We start from the raw sequence: 20,352 nt of genomic DNA, 5'->3' as shown, positions 1-20,352 counted from the left end.
TCATTTGCTAATAGGCACAACTCAAAAAGAGAAGAAACAACTGCAAACATCAATTAATAATTGAAAATAGGAAAGTATGAATCAAGGAAAGTGTGAATCAAGGAAAACTGCAAGTTGTGAAAATCAAGTGAAATGCAGAAAGATTGATAGTGTGGGCTGTAGCAAGCTGAAATGGACTGGTATTAGCCATTTGAATGAGAAAATCACAGGGATTACTAAGCGGGAATGACACACTCAAGAGGAATGGTGTCAGACTCATCATCAAAATGGATACTTCAAGATCTGCATGTACAATGCTGTCTGTGATAAGATGATATCTAGCCACATAAGGGAAATCAAATCACTCTAAGTATCATTCAAATTTATGCACTGATAACTAAAAGGAGATATGCAGAAATTGAAGAATTTTACCTTAGGCTTTAGTATGAAATTGTTCAACCATGGAATTAAGATGCACTTATAATTATTGGCAACTGGAATGAAAATGTTGGAAACAGAGGAAGGAACAATAGTTGGAAAACATGGATTTGATGATAGAAACAAAGTTCGAGATCGCATGACAGAATTTTGGAAAACCAACAATGTATTCATAGGAAGTACCTTTTTCAACAACACAAAAGGTGACTATCACCATGGCCTTCCCCAGATGGAATACTAAGAATAAAAATTGACTTCATCTGTGGGAAGAGACAAGGGAGCAGTTCAATGTCAGGGGCTAAAACCAGGTCATCTGTTGACTGTGGAATGGACCATTAATTGTTCATATGTAACTTGGGGATAAAGCTGAAGAAAATTTAAACAAGTTCATGAGAGCCAAAATACAATATTGAGTTTATGCCACCTGAATTTAGAGAAAGTCTCAATAACAGATTTGATACATTAAACACTAATAACAAAAGATCTGATGAGCTGGGAGGCCATCAAGAATATCATTCATAAAAAAACCCAAAGGTCATCAAAAAGTCTGGGGTCTTGAAGGTAAACAAGCGGCCATCTAGCCCAGAAGCAGCAAAGCCCATATGGAAGAGGCACACCTGCCTGTGTCATCACAAGGTGTCGAGTCGAAGGGATCAGGTATCAAGCACAAAAGAACAAAAAACATCATATCGTCATGAATGTGAGGGTGTGGACCCAAGGCACATCTGTAGGCAACTGGACATCCCTTTGCAGAGGGGTAGAGGGGAGTAGATGAGTCACTCAGGGTGCGGTGTAGCATAAATGAAATATACAACTTTCCTCTAGTTCTTAAATGCTTCCTCGACCACCACTATAATGATCCCAATTCTACCTAACAAACCTGGCTAGGCCAGAGGATGCACACTGGTGCAGAAAGGAAATGGAAACACAGGGAATCCAGGACAGATGAACCCCTCCTGAGGGGTGAGAGTGGTGAGAGTGGTGATACCGGGAGAGTGAGGGAAGATGGGGTAGAAAGGGGGAACTGATTACAAGGAACTACATTTTACCTCCTCCCTGGTGCATGGACAACAGTAAAATGGGTAAAGGGAGACATTGGGCAGTGTAAGATATGATAAAATAATAATAATTTATAAATTATCAAGGGTTAATGAGGGAGACGGGAGTGGGGAGGGAGGGGAAAAATGAGGAGCTGATACCAGGGGCTCAAGTGGAAAGCAAATGTTTTGAGAATGATGATGGCAACAAATGTACAAATGTGCTTGACACAATGAATGTATATATGGATTGTGATAAGAGTTGTATGAGCCCCCAATAAAATGATTTAAATTTTAAAAAGAGACCGGAAAGAAAGAAAAGATCAAATTAGATGTCCGAACAGACTCTGAGACTTGCTCTTAATCGGAGAGTAGCTAAAGCAAATGGAAGGATGATGAAGTCAAAGAAATGAATAGAAACTCTAAGGGCAGCCCAAGAAGACAAAGTGAAGATATTGTAATACTAATAGTATAATATGCGTAGAGACCTAAAATTACAAACCAAACAGGGAAGAACACACTCAATATATCCAAATGGAAAGGAATCAAGACAAATTCAAACTAGACTTGCAATCTTTGAAGGTTCTATGGGCAAATATTGAATGATGCAAGACGCATCAAAAGAAAATGGAAAAAAAATCCAGTCACTGTGCCAAAAAGAACTAGTCAGCATCCCACCACTTCAGGAGGTGGCATATGAACAAGAACCAACAGTGCTGAAGGGAGAATTTCAAGCTACACTGAAAGCATTATCCAAAAGCAAGGCTCCAGGAATTGATAGAATACTAATTGAAATGTTTCAACATGCTGATGAAGCACTTACTCATCTTTAACTATGCCAGGATATTAGCCAACTAAATTTGGCCAACTGAGTGGAAGAGATCCATATTTGTGCCGATTCCAATGGAAGGTGACCCAACAGAGTGCTCAAATTAGAAAACAGTATCATTGATATCACATTCAAATAAAATTTTGCTGAAGATCATCAAAAATGATAGACAGGCACCTGCCAGATATTCAGGCTGATTCAAAAGAGGACATTAGCAAGGGATATCTTTGCTGATGTCAGATGGACCTTGGCTGAAAGCAGAGACTACCTGAAGGATGATTGTGTTTTGCTGACTAGGCAAAAGCATTTGACTGTGTGGATTACAGCAAACTATGGATAACCTTTAAAAGAATGGGATTTCCGACACTTCATTGTGCTCCTGTGGAACAGAGCATGGATCAAGAGGTAACTCTGCAAATAGAACATAAGAATACTGCATGGTTTAAAATCAGGAAAGGTTTGTGTCAAGGCTGTATCCTCTCACCATACTCATTCAATTTGAATGTTGAGCCAAGAATCAGAAAAGCTGAAAGATATGAAGAAGAATGTGGCATCAGGATTGGAGGATAGCTTATTCAACAACCTGCAATGTGCAGACAACACAACCCTGCTTGCTGAAAATCAAGGAAGAATTGTAGCACTTGCTACAATTGTAGCACTTGCTACAAGATCAAGGATTGCAGACCTCAACGTAAAGAGGACCAAAATCCTCACAACTGGACCAATAGGTAACATCATGATAAGTGGAGAAAAGGTTAAAGTTCATGGAAGCAATAGTCAAGAGATAAAAAGATGAGTTGGATTAGGTAAATTTGCTGCACAAGACATCTTTAGATTATTGAAAAAACAAGAATGCTACTTTGAGGACTAAGATGAGCCTGACCCAAGCCATGGTATTTTCAATGGCCTCATATGCATTTGAACATTGGACACTGATTGAGGGATACCTAAGAAAAATTGATGCATTTTGAATTGTGGTGCTGGAGCACAGTACTGACAGTACCATGGACTGCTAAAAGGAACAACAAATGTGTCTTGGAAAAAGTATGGCCAGAGTATTCCTTAGAGAGAAGGATGGCAAGACTTCATCTTCCATATCTTGCACATGTTGTCAGGAGAGACCAGTCTCTGGAGAAGGACGTCATGCTTGGTAAAATAGGGGTGCAATGGAAAAGAGGCAGGCCCTCAAGGAGATGGATTGAAGCCATGGCTGCAACAATGGGCTCCATAATAGGCACAGCTGTGAAAATGGTGCGGCACTAGGCAGTGTTTCATTTTGCTGCGGGTCAGAACGGATTTGATGACACCCAACAAGAACACATACGGTGAGGTGTTGTATTTAGGCATACTCAATGCAGATACATAAGACGTCTCCTGACACTGAGCCATGGTGGTGTCTGCAAGTACCATCACTTAAGCACTCATGTAAATGATAGTGACTGTTTCCAAGGTCAGAAGGTAGATGACATCTTGGCAGAATGGGGTAAGGGGATAGAATCCTTTAATATTATCAGGTTTCAGTATATCACCTTGATTTCATAGGTAACTGATCAGGAAAAGGCAATGATTCATAAAGGACAGGATTAGTTATGATTTTGTATTTGGGAACCTTAAATGTCCAAAGAAGATAGAATTGAAGAATAGAATGATTAACTCTATTACAAACAATGCCAGGCCAAAGGTTTCATAAGGCAAAAATAAGTTGTAATGTAAAACAAAAAATTTCTTAAAGGTAATACTTGGAATTTGTTTGCATACAAAAAACCGTTTCATGCTTAGGGTACATATACGTCACTTGAGGATCTTATTAAAATTAAGATTGAGATTCAGGAGGTTGTAAGGTTATCTAAGATTCTACCTTTCTACATAACTTTTAGGTAATAACACACATGTTGCTAATCACAGGAGCACACTTTGAGAAGAAAGGGCCTACAAAAATTTTAATCAAATGCTTATTTTAGATAAGCATATTCTATCCTAATGAGGGTAGGTTTCTATGAAAGTTACTTTGTTATTAATTACCACTATACCCTTGCCAATCAGAATGCTTCATTATTGATGGATCACATCACTGAAGTTCTATACCACATACCCCGGGAGGAAAGAACATGCATATTTGGGTTTACTCACTTGTTATTTAATGCAGCAACACCAACTGTGCTTCTAGGAGTTGACATACTGGCCACATAATTCCACTGACGTCCCTCAGGATCCCATCTTTCTACAGTATTTAAATAACTCCACCCATCATGACCACCAACGGCATACATTGGCCCTTCAAGTGTGGCTACACCTAAAATATGAAAAGAGTCTGAAAGTTTAACTAGGTATTCCTTACAGAATATACATTGCTTAATTTTGCAAGCTATTGATTGCTGGAAATTTGTTTCATTACTAATTCTATTTGTTCATGCCTTGGTAGTGTATAAAAACTCTGCGGGTGTAGTGGTTACAAGTTGTGCTTCAATCCTAAAGGTCAGCAGATCAAAACCACCAGCTGTTCCTTGAAATATGAGGCTTTCTATACAGTTCAGTCTTGGAAACTCACAAGAGCAATCTTACCCTGTCTAATAGGGCCACTATGAGTCTGAATTCAGTCGATGGCAGAGATTTTTATTTTTTTAATTGTGTTACTGAGAAGAATATTGAAAGTACCATGGACTACTAAAAGGACAAACAAATTTGTCTTGGAAGAAGTAAGGCCAGAGTGCTACTTAGAGGCAAGGATGGCAAGGCTTCCTCTGACATACTGTGGACATGTTCTCAAAATGTACTTGTAAATATTCAGGTGAATCAAAGCTCTCAACTTCTCTAGAAGGCCCCAGTGTATGCTTCTAAAACATCTTATGGAAACTGTGACTTAATTTTAACTTACAGTTTCTCTTAATCAAAGTAGTTTTACTGAGTAGCTCTGTTTGGGACCTAAATCCAAAGTCTTTTGCAAAAATGTAGACTTGACTCTTCTGAGAAAGGACAAGATTTATCTAATTAGACCACAATGCTTCATTATCATCAAGTACTCTCTTCTCTAAGTTGAGCTTTGACGAAAACAACTTGATCATAGTTCTATGTTCTGTAATCCTCCATCCTTCTAACAGATGCTCTCTTAAAAGAGAACTTCTTTAAGAGACTGTTTGACCAGAGACAGGACTAATAAATATGCCATCTGCAATATAGAGAAAGTTCCAACACGAAGTTCCAATGGGAAGAAAGCTTTTTATCATTTGTTTAAGCTTTTTTGAGGATTTGGAGACATTTTAACAAGGATTTTACTAAATCCTAACAACTAAGAGCTGGGCATAATTTTTAAAAGGACAAAAATAATACTAAATATGCATTTTTTAGAAGCAAAAAGAATTAAGTTCTTACCTAAGCCGTGTCTATGTGTTGACATGGATGGCATTACAGACCAGATATTGCCAACAGGGTTAAAACACTCTACAGTATTCAATGTTTTTAAACCATCTCTTCCTCCTACAACAATGAGCTTATTATCAATAACTGCAACACCAAACTGAAGTCTACGGCCATTCATGGTGCCAATGTATAGCCAGCTGTTGGTCCTGAGGTCATATTTCTCCATTGTAGTGGTACCTGTTAAAGTGACATGGAGTCGTTTTTAAATTTGTTTCCTATTAAAATTTTGAATTGGTATGACTTATATTTATGTTCCCACATCTTATAGCACAGAAGCCGTCAATTCAATTTACTACTAAAATAGCTTAGATAATTCTCCAACCTCTGGGACATGATCAAGGGTAATGTTTCATCACTCCTGGGTCCAAATAGAAAAGTCAGAATAAAATAATTAATTTTCATTTTTATCTCCATAAAACCTTCTTTGGATAGACTATGCTACTGGTAGTACAAACACATTCAGGCAAGTATTTCACAACAGCAGCAAACTATCTTGCAATCTATTACTGAATGTTTACACATGATTATAGTATTACAGTTTAAATGCCTATGATAATTTAATGTGTAATTTATATACTTTTATATTTTCCAGTTTGTTTTGTTAATGTGTGTGTGTGTGTGTGTGTGTAGGTTAAAAGTCAAATAACTTAAGTGCCAAAAGTCCTTTTTAAAGGGGATTTCATATTATTTCACAAAATGTCACATGATGGCAGCTCAGAGGAATATAATTATGCATCTGGAATTCTGTGGTATTTCATCCTTTGCATATACTAACAGGCTGATTCTTGCTCACCTACTGAAATATCATGGATACCACCACTGACTGTAGTTAGAACCACAATAGTAAACTGTCACTTCTATAGGCAGTACTTCTTATCATCATTCAAAATAACAACTCCTATTCCTTAGTAAAAGCTTTTGGACTATAGGGATGCTTCTGAACAATAAAAAAGGTAGAAAATTAAATGTAAAAATATTTATACCTATATTGTATGTAAAACAGCTTATGAGAAATTTAGGGAATTTAATTCAATTTGTACAAAGTGAATCCTAAGAATAAGCAAAACAAATATAAGTTTTCCCAACATTTTGTATATTGGTTTATATTGATGATTTGTGCAGAAAGTATAATGCATTAATTATGATGAAAATCTGGAGGGCATGTAAGTATATCTATTGAAAGTTTGGGATGGTATCAAATAAAAATTTAAGCTGAGCATTACATATATATTAATACCTAATTTTTATAAATTGCTTAATAATAAAAATTGCTTGTGAAGAATTTATGAAATTAAAATGAAAAGTTCTATAATATAATATGATAAAAGAAATCACAGAGTCCTACGTTTGTGAAAATTAGTCTTAGAGGCACATATTTAAATATACCTTTAATACCATTCTCATGATTTGGAGAATGCTGTTAATGTACCTTCTGTTTCTGAATGAAGGCACTACTGAAATTAAATAATGTGCTTCTGTTACCTTTCAAAGTATCCATTCCTCCCACAGCATAAAGTGCCCCCACGGTTGATTTTCTAGGCCTGGTCCGAGGGCTTTGCATCAGGGCTCTTCTATCAGGTAATAGATGATACTTCATAGCTTCTATCAGCAGCTTTTGACATTCAAGATTACCAGCAAACATGGAGCTGTTTTCAAGATCTGCCAGTAACTACAAAGAATGATGAATAGTTTCCATTCCACCATTAGAAATATCTCTGTAACTCTGAAGAAACTGGAGATTATTTATTATTTAATATACTAAATTACTTAATAGACCTTTGCTTTCATTTCTCATTTAAAAGGCTAAAAAGCCTAATAGTTAATGGTTATACAGATGTATTTTACTGACAAATGGTTTGTATTTTGAATATATACACATATAAGCTGACGGGGCCGAACACAAAAAGCACTCAATTGTCACTGAAAAGTCAAAGAGAATGGCACTGTTAGCACGAAGTAAGACTCTCCCAATCTAATGCTGTAACATCGAGCAAGCAGCCACCTGCTTCGTGGATTTTTCTTTTTCCAGTGGTCCAAACATGCCCACCTAAAATAATATAATCCATGAAATCTATCTTCTATCATTAAATCATAGCATAGGGTATTGTGAATGTAGATGGATTTTAACTGGGTTAAGGTATATGTATTAATAACTAGCCAACCTATCAGCCGAAACAAATGATTAATCTTTTCTTTCATTTCTTAGCAGAAAATAAAATTTTAACTGAATAGGATAAAAGACACATATGATATTTTTCTCAGAGGGTTTGGGGAGAGGTCATATAATTTTATTTCCTAATGTTATTCAAAACCATCTTATTGATAGCTAATACAGACGCCATATAATTCTATAGTTCTATCCCATTGAGCGATATTGTACAGTTGCTAACACAACCAGTTTCAAAACATCAGCTTCCTCTTTCAAAGGGTCAATTGGACTGTTTCCTTGTATTTTGTTATTGGCCTTATGTATCAGATTACATAGAGGAAGAATAGCATGGAGATGCTAATCTCACTCCATAAAACCTCGCTGAAGTGTTCTGCTCTGCACTGGTTAAAGCCAATTCTGTTATCTTCCCGGTGGTCCTGGATCAGTAATTTGACTCAGCTGATGATGCTTCATGGATTTTCTGAATACATGTATTACCGGAAATAGGTTTAAGAACTAAGCTATGTAATGTGTTTATTTCTCTCAAGAGTATTCTTCAGACTGATAACTCTGTCCTATATGTAGTTTATTAATTAAATATTGTTTGTCGCAGAAAATTTTTTGAGAAAAACCTATATATTCTGCAGATCATTAGCCACCACTATTATCATCACACAGTGCACATTCATAGCATAAGGCACAGTCATATTATTATAATGCCAAGACATCACTGGTTGTGTTTGACCTAGAAATCTCCCTTTTACTCCAAAAAAGTAAGTAGAATTCAAACTAAACATTTTTCTGAAGGAATGTAAGATAGACTTACAGTAATGTAAATTTAAGAACCACCGATCCCTTGAATTTGTTCCTTGCTACAGATGCCTAGTCACACAATATTACATAATAAAGGCTTACACCAATGTATCTCAACCCTTAGCATGTTTAAGAAGCACCTGGAAACTTGTTAAGCCAGGTATTACTTGGCTTCATCAAAAATGCTGTTTCAGTAGTACTGAGATCCCACTCACTGTCATCAAGTCAATCTTGATGCACAGGGAACCAATCGAGGGTTTCCGGGAGCAGACAACCCCATCTTTCTCCCTTGGAACAACAGTACTTAGCGACTCTGTACTCCTTTCACAGGGCCTGAGAAAGTACATCTGCAACAAGCTGCTGGGTGAGAGTGGTGCTGACAGTTTAGGAACATAATAAGTATCATCGACTTAAGAGTATTTGTCAAATCTCATAGATCCTCTTCCAGAAATGTACATATAAATGCACATACATGGAGATCTCTAAAGATTTTTGCATGTTATCCATCAATCCAGGTTTAGAACTTCAGGTTCAAAATTACATGTTAACTATTTTCATTTTGGCATTACTATTGCTTTGAACTTTGTCGATATGCTTCACCTATGATGAAAGTCAATAATGACCTTCGGTTACATATAGCTCCTTGGGAGCTAATTAAACACGAAAATATAGGAGAAACTGTAAGGCAATTAACTATTCTCAGCATTAATTTTTAAGTAGAAATGCTATTGAAAACATCATTAATTTTAATGTATATGGAAAAACTGACCTGTTACATTGACTCTTCTTTTCCTGATGTGGATAATGTTTGATGACTTTAACCAGGTTCAATAAATATAAAATACATATGTGTAGTATGAACAATCCCTGGGTTATTAATGAGATCTATTCTGAACTATGTCTTTAAGTCAAATTTATAGGTAAGTTGGAATAAGTATATACAGTTCTTATTTGGTCTTACTTTAGGGCAAGAAAATGCTGGAAGCCTTTTCAATGGTTTAAAAGCTGCACAGGCAGCAAGTGAAGGCGACTGTGATGAAGAATTTGTTGCCAGAAAAAAATCAGCCAATTGTTTCGAAGTGAGGGAAACATTACATAACATTAAGGGAAAGATACAAGTTATTTGTCAGTGTGACATTTTAACCCATGGTCTTACTGTGTATTCATATTGTAGAAGATGGTATTATCCTGGATCTGACTCCTTCCTAGAATCAACTCTAGGAGGCTTACTAATTATGACATTTCGTTTCGAAGGGGGGAAGGAGAAGACAAAGAGTCCTTTTCTGTTTGTAATAAATGCTATTTGGTACAAAGAAGGAAATGAAACTAAAGCTATTATGAATAGTATCATGAATATTATGAAGGTAGAGATATATAGTTTAAAAAATCCATACTTCATCTCTCTCCAACGATACCACTAATTTAAAGATTGACCCAACTGACTTCAATCACGAATCCTCTGAATAAAATCAAATTAGACGAGGATTTGGATTAGCACATAGTGGTAGTTTAGAACTACGGTTTAATTTACCTGGGTTAATTTTCATACCTGAGGCGAGAGTAACGGTAGCCTGATGTAAGAAAGCAGCGCTGCCAGGTCTTGTTGCCTAGCCTCCACATCATGTCCCACCCAATGCATTAGAGCATGGAGAATTGTTTCCTCATTGGGTACATTAATATCATCACTGCTCAGAAGTTTGGAAATTTCATTCGGTGGAAGCAGAAGGAATTCTTGATTCTTTATCACCTCCATGAAGTGTTCCTAGAAAAGAAAGGCTTTCTACTGAGACTAGGCACTTCAGAAATGTCTTGCATTTTACTAAATTAAACTTCAAGAAAAGGGTAGAGAAACCATTATATCCATTTATAATATCAATCGGTAATATCACACACACTATCATTTCTATCTATTCCCAAATGAAAGAATAAAAAATAAAAAGAAACTGAGAGAAAGGGAGAAGAGAAAAGAAAAAAATTACAGACAGAAAGGAAGAATGAAGAAAGATACTTGGTTCATAAAATCCAATCGAAGGCTAATGTGGATCATAACACAATCCATTAAAATTTGTTTCTACATTTAGAAGAGCTAGGAAATGACTAAAAATGGCTGATATTAGGGTCCTATTAAGATAAAACTAGAATTTTGATGGTTCTGAATGAGTCTGTTACATTGCAGAATCCCTATCTGAGGGGCTAAAATGACAGGGAAATCTAGTATATTAGTCTAAATAAAAAAATCAATTTACTGGCTGAAAATATCTATATATAGTACTGCAGTGCTGAATATAGTATCCATCACTGCAGAAAAATAATTGTTTCCTTAAAATTAATTCTAAATATTTTTACTTTGGGATTAATTTACTCTAATCCCAAGGAAAATAATTTGTAAACTTCTTTCTAAAGTCTAATTTTGTTTCATGGACTTTTTAATAATTTTTAATCCTCATACATGATCAATTCAATGAGTATAGTCTACTTATTGAAGACTTCATTGATTTAAACTATTTAAATGATTATAGTTTCATATCTAAAAGCTTTTAATATTTTTCTTAGACATGAAATTTTCAATAAGCTTTTTGTAACAAGAAGTTGACTATTTTGACTGAATACGTTAAAATAACTAAAGAGGGGAAATCAAGTATTACATTTTTATATATTTCGTATGCTGAGTTTTTTTTCACATAACCCAGAAGAAAGATAAGTACATTTTGAGCTACAAGAGTAATTCAAGTTGTTTATCAGAATGTTTTCTTTGTCTGCTAGAGTAAAATACCAGTCCGGAAACTGTGACTACTTAGTTTAAGATTTACTTAACAGGAAGTCGTCAGGCTTGGCTCCTGTGGCAGAATTAACTTTTGAACTATGTAACTGCTGGTCCTTTAGATTATATGACATCTATATTTGACACAGTGATAGAAATGGAATAATTGAATGACATGCTTTTGTTGTTGTCATTGTGTTCTCTTTCGTCGCTTTGTGTGCTATGCCTTGTTTTTTTGTGCATATTGTTATCTCTGCAGGTCTATCTAGATAAGATAGGCTGGATGAACAGTCTGGAGGAGAAAACAACGGGTCTATGGTTCTGGGGGGGGAGACAGAGGAAAGGGGGAAGTGGGGGAAAGGAGGTGGTGCTGAGCAACCCAGGGACAAGGGATCAACAAGTAATCCAAAACTAGTGGCATGGAGGGTGTGAGAGACCTGGCAGGGATTCAGCAAGGGCAATGTAACTGAGAGAAATTACTGAAACCCAAATGAAGTCTGAACATGATAGTGCGACAAAAGGAAAGGAAAAGGAAATAGAAGAAAGGACTAGGAGGCAAAGGGCATTTATAGAGGTCTAAATACAGACATGTACACATGTAAATATATTTATATAGGATGATGGGATAATGCATGCATATGTTTATAGGTTTAATATTAAGGCAGCAGATGGACATTGGACCTCCACTCAAGTACTTACTCAATGCAAGAACACTTTGTTCTATTAAATTGGCATTCCACGATACACACCTTCCAAACACATTCGCTGAAGACAAATGTGTGCATAAGCAAATGTGGTGAAGAAAGCTGATGGTGCCCAGCTATCAAAAGATATAGCACCTGGGCTCTTAAAGGCTTGAAGATAAACAAATGGCCATCTAGCTCAGAAGCATAAATCCCACATGGAAGAAGCACACCAGTCTGTGTGACCACGAGTTGTCAAAGGGATCAGGTATCAGGCATCAAAGAACAAAAATATCCTGTCATTGTAAATGAGGAGGAGTCCAGAGTAGAGACCCAAAGTCCATCTGTAAGTAACGGGACACCCCCTTACAGAAGGGTCGCAGGAAGGAGACGAGCCAGTCATTGTGCACTGTAGTAACTATGAAACATACAACTTTCCTCTAATTCTGAAATGCTCCCTCCCCTTCACTATCATGATCCCAATTTTACCTTACAAATTCAGCTAAACCAGAAGATGTACACTGGTACAGATAGGAACTGGAAACATACGGAATTCCGGACAGATGATCCCCTCTGGGCCAATGGTGAGAGTGGCAATACCGGAGGGTAAATGGAAAGTGGGGTAGAAAGGGGGAACCTGTTAGAAGGACCTGCATATAACCTTCTCTCTGGAGGACGGACAACAGAAAAGTGGGTTAAGGGACACGTTGGACAGTGTAAGACATGACAAAATAATAATAATTTACAAGTTATCAAGGGATCATGAAGGCAGGGGGAGGGGGGAGGGAGGGGGAAAATGAAGAACTGATACCAAGGGCTTAAGTGGAGAGCAAATATTTTTAGAATGATGAGGGCAACGGATGTAAAAACGTGCTTGACACAATTGACATATGTGTGGATTGTGATGAGTTGTATGAGCCCCCATTGAACAATGAAATTAAGATGTGTAGGAACAGAAGGGAAGTTTTACAATAAACTTCTAGAAAATTCAAATTTTAAATATTGACAATTGTACATTCTGTATAACACACTAGAAAAGCAATCAATACTTAAATGCATCTCAACTCCCAAACTGTAAGGATGGTTTTACTTTTCATTTGTAGGTATGATTCTCTATTATTTACTTGTGTGTATTTACTTTTAGTTTTTTAATCTTAAAAAGTCAGTGGAACAATTTTATTTGCTGTAAATAATTACATAGCATTTTTTTCACAGAAATATTGGCCTGTTATGTTTCCTAAGCTTCAGAGATATAAAAACGCACTTTACTATATACATCAGGGAAATATTAGTATTTATAACAGGATTTGTTTAGTATCACCTTGTCTAGTTTGCCTTACTATCTGACTTTCAATCACTTGACTAAAGAAAAGGTCTTATCCTATGCAAGTTTTGCTGCCCAAGCCCACAAATCCTACATTAAACCATTAACCCATATGTCTGACACCAATCTACAAAGTCCTCCTCCATCTCACAAAGCACACGCAATGATGCCGACAGCAGGAGGAAAGCCGAATCAGTGAACATGTAAACATCTTGGCGCTGGCAGGGGTCTCCACGCGGCTGTTCCAGTACCCAGGGCTATATTGGGGTAGGTCCATGTGGTTTCTCCTCCGGGATGTCTCGCAGGAAGTCAGCCTTGCCAGCTGAAGCAGGGAACTGGCTAAGGCAGCTGTACCCTGGTTCAACCATCACAAAGCAAGAGACCCAAGAACTAGAACGGTGAGGCTCACCGAGCCATTTATCTCTCTGCCCTTCAATTAACCCTACATGTGTTTATCGGCCAGGTTGGCACAATAAATTAACTAACTCAGAAGGCTTGGTTATTGTTGATGAAGAGAAAAGATTTCAGTATGAAATTTAAACTAAAAAAACAAAAAAAATTTAAACTAAATATACAGAAAACAAAAAATCCATTGATTCCTGGTAAAGGAAAATATGTCTGGTAAACTATGTTGTTGTTAGTGCCAACAGTCACTTCTTACCCATAGTGACCCTCTGTAAAACAGAATGAAAAATCATCGATCCTGTGCCATCCTCACAATGATCCTTGTGTTTGAGGCCATTGTTGCAAACACGCTATCAATCCATCTTGTTGAGGGTCTTCCTTGTTCTCACTTCCCTTCTACTTTATCAAGAATGATTTTCTTTACTAAGGACTGGTCTCTCCTGATAACATGCCCAAAGATATGAGAAGAAGTCTTGCCATCCTTGGTTCCTAAGAAGTAGGCTGACTGTACTTCTTCTAAGAAAGATTTGTTTATTTGGCAGTCCATAGTACTTTTAATATTTTTTGCCAGCACCAATATTCAAAATGCATAATTCTTCTTAAGTATTCCTAAGTGCCCAAGTTTCACATGCCTATGAGGCAGTTAAAAATACCATGGCTTGGATCAGGTTCACCTTTGTTCTCAAAGTAACATGCTTATGTTTTGATACTTTAAAATGGTCTTGTGTGGCAGATTTACCCAAGCAAAGTGTTGTTCGATCTTGTAACCGCTGCTTCAATGAGCATTTGATTGTGGATCCAAGCAAGACAAAATCCTTGACAAATTCAATCTTTTCTCCGTTTACCACGATGTTAATTACTGATTCACTTGTTAGAATTTTGGTCTTCCTTTACATTGATTTGTAATACATTCGGAAGGCTGCATTCCTTGATCTTCATCATCAAGTGCTTAAAGTGCTGATGAATTTCTGTCAACAAGGTTGTGTTATTTGCATATTGAAGATTGTTCATAAAATCCTCCTCCAATCCCAATACATTTTTCTTCATTATAATCCAGTTTCTTGGTTTATTTTCCCAGCATTCAGATTGAATAAATCTGGTGAGAGGATACAACCTTGATGCACTGTTTTCATGATTTTAAACCATGCACCATTCTCTCATTCTGTCTGGAAAAAGCACCTCTTAATCCATGCAGAGGTTCTATGTGAGCATTATGAGTGTCCTCCCAAAATTCTTCTTCGGGTTATCCATAGTTTTCTATGGTCCACACAGGCCTGTGTATAGTCAATAAAATACAAACAACGTAGCTTTCTGGTATTCTCTGCTTTCTGCCAAGAGATTCACCTGACATCAGCAATGAGATCCTTTGAACCACATCTTAATCTGGCTTGAATTTCTGATAACACCCTGCAAATGCATTGCTATAACCATTGTTTCATGCTCTTTAACCACATTTTGCTTTTATGTGTTATCATTGAAATAATTTGTACATTCTATAATTTGCACATTATTTGGAATGGGTACAGATACGGACTTCTTCTAGTCAACTTGACACATTTCCTGGCACGGAGGAGTGAGTACTTCCAGCACTTTATCAGCTTATGGAAACATTTCCATTGGTATTCCATCAATTCCTGATCTTGGATAATTCCTTCAGTGTAAACAAGGGCTTCTTCCTTCAGTAGCATTAGTTCTTGATGATATGCTACCTCTTGAAATGACTGAATGAATATGTGGACTAGTTCTTTTTAGGTCAAATACAGGGTCAGCAGAAAAGGAAGCCCTTCAAGGAGATGGATTACCACTGTGGCTACAACAATGGACTTAATCATAATGACAATTGTGAGGGGAGCACAGGATTGCGCAGTGTTTCCATCTGTTTCACGTAGTTATTAGGAGTCAATACCTACTCAATATCTTTTAAAACCAATCAAGCTTAGAAACCCCATAGGGCATGGTTGAACTGCCCCTCTGAATCTGAGAGTATAACTCTTTCATGGCGTAGAAAGCCCTGTCTTTCTCCTGTAGAACAACTCGTGGTTTAGAACTGCGGACCTTATGCTTAGCATCCCAACTTTTAACCATTATGCCAAAAATAACCGTGAAATTAAGTTGAGCTTTAATTAGTGTCAATTAAAGCTTGAACTGTAATTGTTATTAACTACTTGAATATAATTATTAATATTTAAATCCCTTTAGTAATTTTGGTAGTTCTTAAACTCTTCCAGTTAACATCAATATATTACTAACTTATTGTTCCTTAATGAATACTACTTTACTTCTATTAGGAATCATAATTAGTATAATTTTGAAAATTGAAGTTTTAACAACTCAAAAGTCATGGAATTAATATTTTAATATGAATTCAAATTGAAATATAAACTTTATAATTTAATGTTTGACAAAAACTTTCATTTTCTATAGGTATAAATACAAGAGTTCAGATATAATTAAACAACTTAATGCCCCAAATGAGAAATCAAATATAAACATATTTGTATCCAACACCATATGCAAGTCATTTATTAGGTTATATAAGTTGATACTGCTTATTCATCTTATCCTAACATCATGCCCCCATATATGATATATACATATATTAAAATAAAAAATTCATGGCACATATATTCTTAACCTTAAAAGTTTATGAACATAATTTTACATAAACATATATACTTAACACATGATGTGTAAGTGACGGTAAGTAGAAAATCATTGCTACAAAATCATACAAACTGTTATTTTAAAAAAATCAAAATGTGAAGTTATTATTTATTGACATATCCTCCCTGTAGGTCTTTCCATCCTTCTAAAGGCAGAGTTTCTATCTCTTAAAACTTTACCTCCAAGAGACCTGGTGGCAGAGTCCTGTGGCATAAACATTGGGTTGCTCAGGGTAAAGTCAGCAGTTCAAATTCACCAGCTGCTCCAGGGATAAAGATGAGGCTTATTCCCATACAGAGTTATAGTTTTAGAACCCCACAGTTCTATCATTCCACACAGGGTCACTGAGTCAGAACTGACTGTGTGGCAGAGTGTTTGTTTCTTGAAAGCCTTTTCCACAAAGTCTATTTTCTTTGATTTGAACCATGTCAAAAGAGCAGTTTGGGTATCCTGAAGCAACTCAAGTCTTAGTCCTTTGAAATGTTATCTGAGTTTGGGGAAAAGGCTTAAGAAGTCTGAAGGGTCAAGATTAAGGCTACAGGGTGGATGTAGTAAGGTTTTCCAACAATATTCCCATAAGTGGCATTTAAAACCCTCCAACAATAAGCAGGTGCACAGTTGTGATGATCTTTGAGGTCTTGCTAACCTCTCTTTAATCTATAATATTAATATAGATATTAATCTATAATATGCTTTAACCATTGAATTTCATGATAATATATGAATTCTATGCAAATAAAAGTGTTGACATTTAAAAACATAAGAACTCTGGTTGCAAAGCTTCAATGTTTGAGAAGATGTCTATTTGAGTTTTGTTAAAAATTTTATCTAAGCCATGATCTCAAAATCATTCCCCACCCCATAGCAAAACCAGTATCCTTATTTCTTAAGGAACCTTAATGAGAATAAGTCATTACTGAGAGAAACTTTCAGAATGACATGTTTCAACATGTTTTGTTTGGAATAAATCCATGTGTGTATGAACTGGAAACCTAGTAGGTTTTTATTCCTTACCCCATTCATGTACACATATATTTTTATATAGACTATACATTAAATATATTTATTTATATTTATATAAAAACAAAACAAACCCACTGCCATAATTTTTGACTCATGGAAACCCCATATAGGATTCCCTAGGTTGTAAAACCTTCAGGGCAAAATGTTTCATCTTTCTACCACTCAGCAGCTAATGAGTTGGAACTGTCAACTTTGCGATAAGCAGTCTAATACTTGCCCAACAGCACCAGGGCCCTTTGTATATTTATAGACTATATTCAATAAATATATAGAGAAAATATGTTTTCCTCTATATATTTATTAATTGCATATTTGCTATCTCTACATTTATTGCATATATATTAACTATAAATATTTGTCAAATATGAGGTTTGTCAAATATTAGGTTACAAGTTCACTGTGTGTGGGTTTACTCCAAACGAAATATGTTTCAGTAAGTTTCTGCAATTAGTGGATGGCTACAAGTTCTTTCTCCTAGTCTCAACAGCGTGCCTTCCCATTCAAAACATAAGTTTCAGAGGGGAAGTGCTGGGCTGATTAAATTCAGAGCACAGAGTTCATTGCAGAAGTTATAGTGACTCAATTTTGAGATTCCCAATGGATAATATTGGTATATTTTCTTGAACAACACAGATGATTATGGGGTATTATTTTGAATGTTTTGAGAAAATAGGAAACTGCACTGATGAGAAAAAGTTATAAAATTGTGCCAAGGAATGTTTTTACGCAACAAAAATGCACGCACTCATTCCCCAAGGGTAGCACAGCCTGTCGTAGAAGTTATTTTGGGAAACTTTATGTCATCCACCCTACAGACCAGATCTTGCCCATTCAGACATTTTAAAAAAGTTTTCCTCAAACTCAAAAAATATTTCAAAATAGTACAATATGAGTCCTTTGAGGGCACCAAAATGTTGTGGGACACCTTGTAAAATAAAGAACCCTTCGAGGAAGGGTTCGAGAGATGAAGCACTGCCTATAGAAGCAAACAGGCATAGAAGGAGGATGTACTGAGATACAATATCTTTACTTTTTAGTACATTTTTTATTAAAGGTTTCTATTATTTTTGGCAATACTTTATTCTTAACTTAATCTTATATATATTAACTATTCAGCAAGTTAGAAATTGTATTAATATTCTATTACTATAAGGCAATTTAAGGCAATTTATTTACCATTGTATATTTATGTGCCACCTTCAGGAGCTCTGCGCATCCCTGGGCATCACCAAAGAATCGAATGCCTAAGCAGTTTGAAGGATGGAGCTGCTTTATGAGAAAATTGCTGCAGACATCAATGACTGGAGTCAGCTGCAGGAGACAAGCTGCAGATAGCAAATTTTCTATAGTTTCCTCTTTCAATTGCAGGTGACCTAGATGGTTTGAAAAAGTAAAGTAAGAACATTTGTTCCCTAAAATAAGATACAAATGTGCTAGCTAGTTGCATTTTTCAACTTCTTTCTCGAGGAGAAGTAAATTTTACAGAGTATAACACCTTCTATTAGTAAACCTGTTGAAACTGATTTGCTGTCTGTAAACACTAAGAAAGCAACTAGATTATTAAAAACTGTAGGAAATAAACAATGACCATTAAGGCACAGCAGCAGTCATATCGCATATGATCGACTTTCTACATTATAACACATATACGAATCACAAAAGACACTGGGATTGGAGAGGCACTAACCATCCTGGCTTATGAGAATAGCTTTAAGAATAGCACTGAGCTTGTACGTCTACTTTACCATCTAGATATATTAGTTGGTAATATGTCTGCAAAATGTTTCAACTTGGAATTGACTCCTGGCACTTCTAAAGGAAGAAAGCATGTTCAAAAGTCTGCAAATTAAGGATTGGTTATAGTCTTTTATGACATGTAAGAGCCAGGCTCTTTAAAGTTAAAAAAAATCTGTCAATGTTTTTCAAAAGACCAGAATTCATTTAAGTTGTTCACTTTACACCAGTATAATTGTATTATTATTATTACTCTTTTCTTTAAAAAAAAATAATTTTACTGAGTGTTCTTACAGATCTTAAAAACAATCCATACATCAATTCTATCAATCATATTTGTACATATGTTGCCAACATTATCTTTTTACTTGAGCTCTTGGTACCAGCTCCTCTTTTACCCTCCCTCCCCCCTTGTGATCCCTTGATAAATTATAAATTATTATTATTTTCATATCTTACACCCTATGCTGTTTCTCTTCACCCAGGTTTCTGTTGTTTGTACCCAGGGGTGATGGTGGTGTGGTGTAGTGTGGTGTGGTGTGTGTGTGTATGTGTTATGTTGATCATTGTGATCAGTTCCTAATTTCTCCCCCCACCTTCTCTCTACCCCCATGGTATTGCTACTCCCATTGTTTTTCCTGAGGGATTTTATCTGTCCTGGATTCCATGTGTCAAGAGCTCTTATATGTACCAGTGTACCTGCTCCAGTCTAGCCACATTTGTAAACTAAAACTGGCATCATGCTAGTGGGGGAGGGGTAATTAAAGAACGAGAGAGGAATGTTGTGTGTCTCATTGGTGCTATATTGCATCCTTGCTGACTCGTCCCTTCCTTGTGATACTTCTGTGAGGGAATGTCCAATCATCTCAGATGGGCTTTGGGTTTCCATTCTGAGCCCCCTCATTCGCATCTATGTGGGCTGTTTGTTTTGGGTCTTCTGATGCCTGAAACCTAATTCCATCAATACCTCGTGATCACACAGGCTAGTGTGCTTCTTCCACGTGGCCTTTATTGCTTCCAAGCTAGATGGCTGATTGTTTAACTCCAAGCCTTTAAGACCCAAGATAATATCTCTTTTAATAGCCAGGCATCATCA

At 36.3% G+C, this 20,352-nt stretch overlaps 1 protein-coding gene across 2 annotated transcripts in view; it reads right to left on the bottom strand.

Moving 5' to 3' along the window:
• The window catches only part of KLHL4 (kelch like family member 4), a 72,079-nt gene that overhangs the window by 6,114 nt on the left and 45,613 nt on the right, over positions 1-20,352 (bottom strand). For both annotated transcript variants that reach the window (XM_075539154.1, XM_075539153.1), the window contains 5 exons: positions 18,699-18,895; positions 10,212-10,424; positions 7,183-7,369; positions 5,653-5,877; positions 4,414-4,576 (listed from right to left, as the gene is read on the bottom strand). In XM_075539154.1, the coding sequence (XP_075395269.1) occupies positions 4,414-4,576; positions 5,653-5,877; positions 7,183-7,369; positions 10,212-10,424; positions 18,699-18,895 (985 nt within the window). The remainder of the gene's footprint in view (positions 1-4,413; positions 4,577-5,652; positions 5,878-7,182; positions 7,370-10,211; positions 10,425-18,698; positions 18,896-20,352) is intronic.

This window comes from Tenrec ecaudatus, chromosome X (assembly GCF_050624435.1).
Source record: "Tenrec ecaudatus isolate mTenEca1 chromosome X, mTenEca1.hap1, whole genome shotgun sequence".
Lineage (NCBI taxonomy): Eukaryota > Metazoa > Chordata > Mammalia > Afrosoricida > Tenrecidae > Tenrec > Tenrec ecaudatus.
This window is presented reverse-complemented; position numbering and strand designations above follow the sequence as displayed.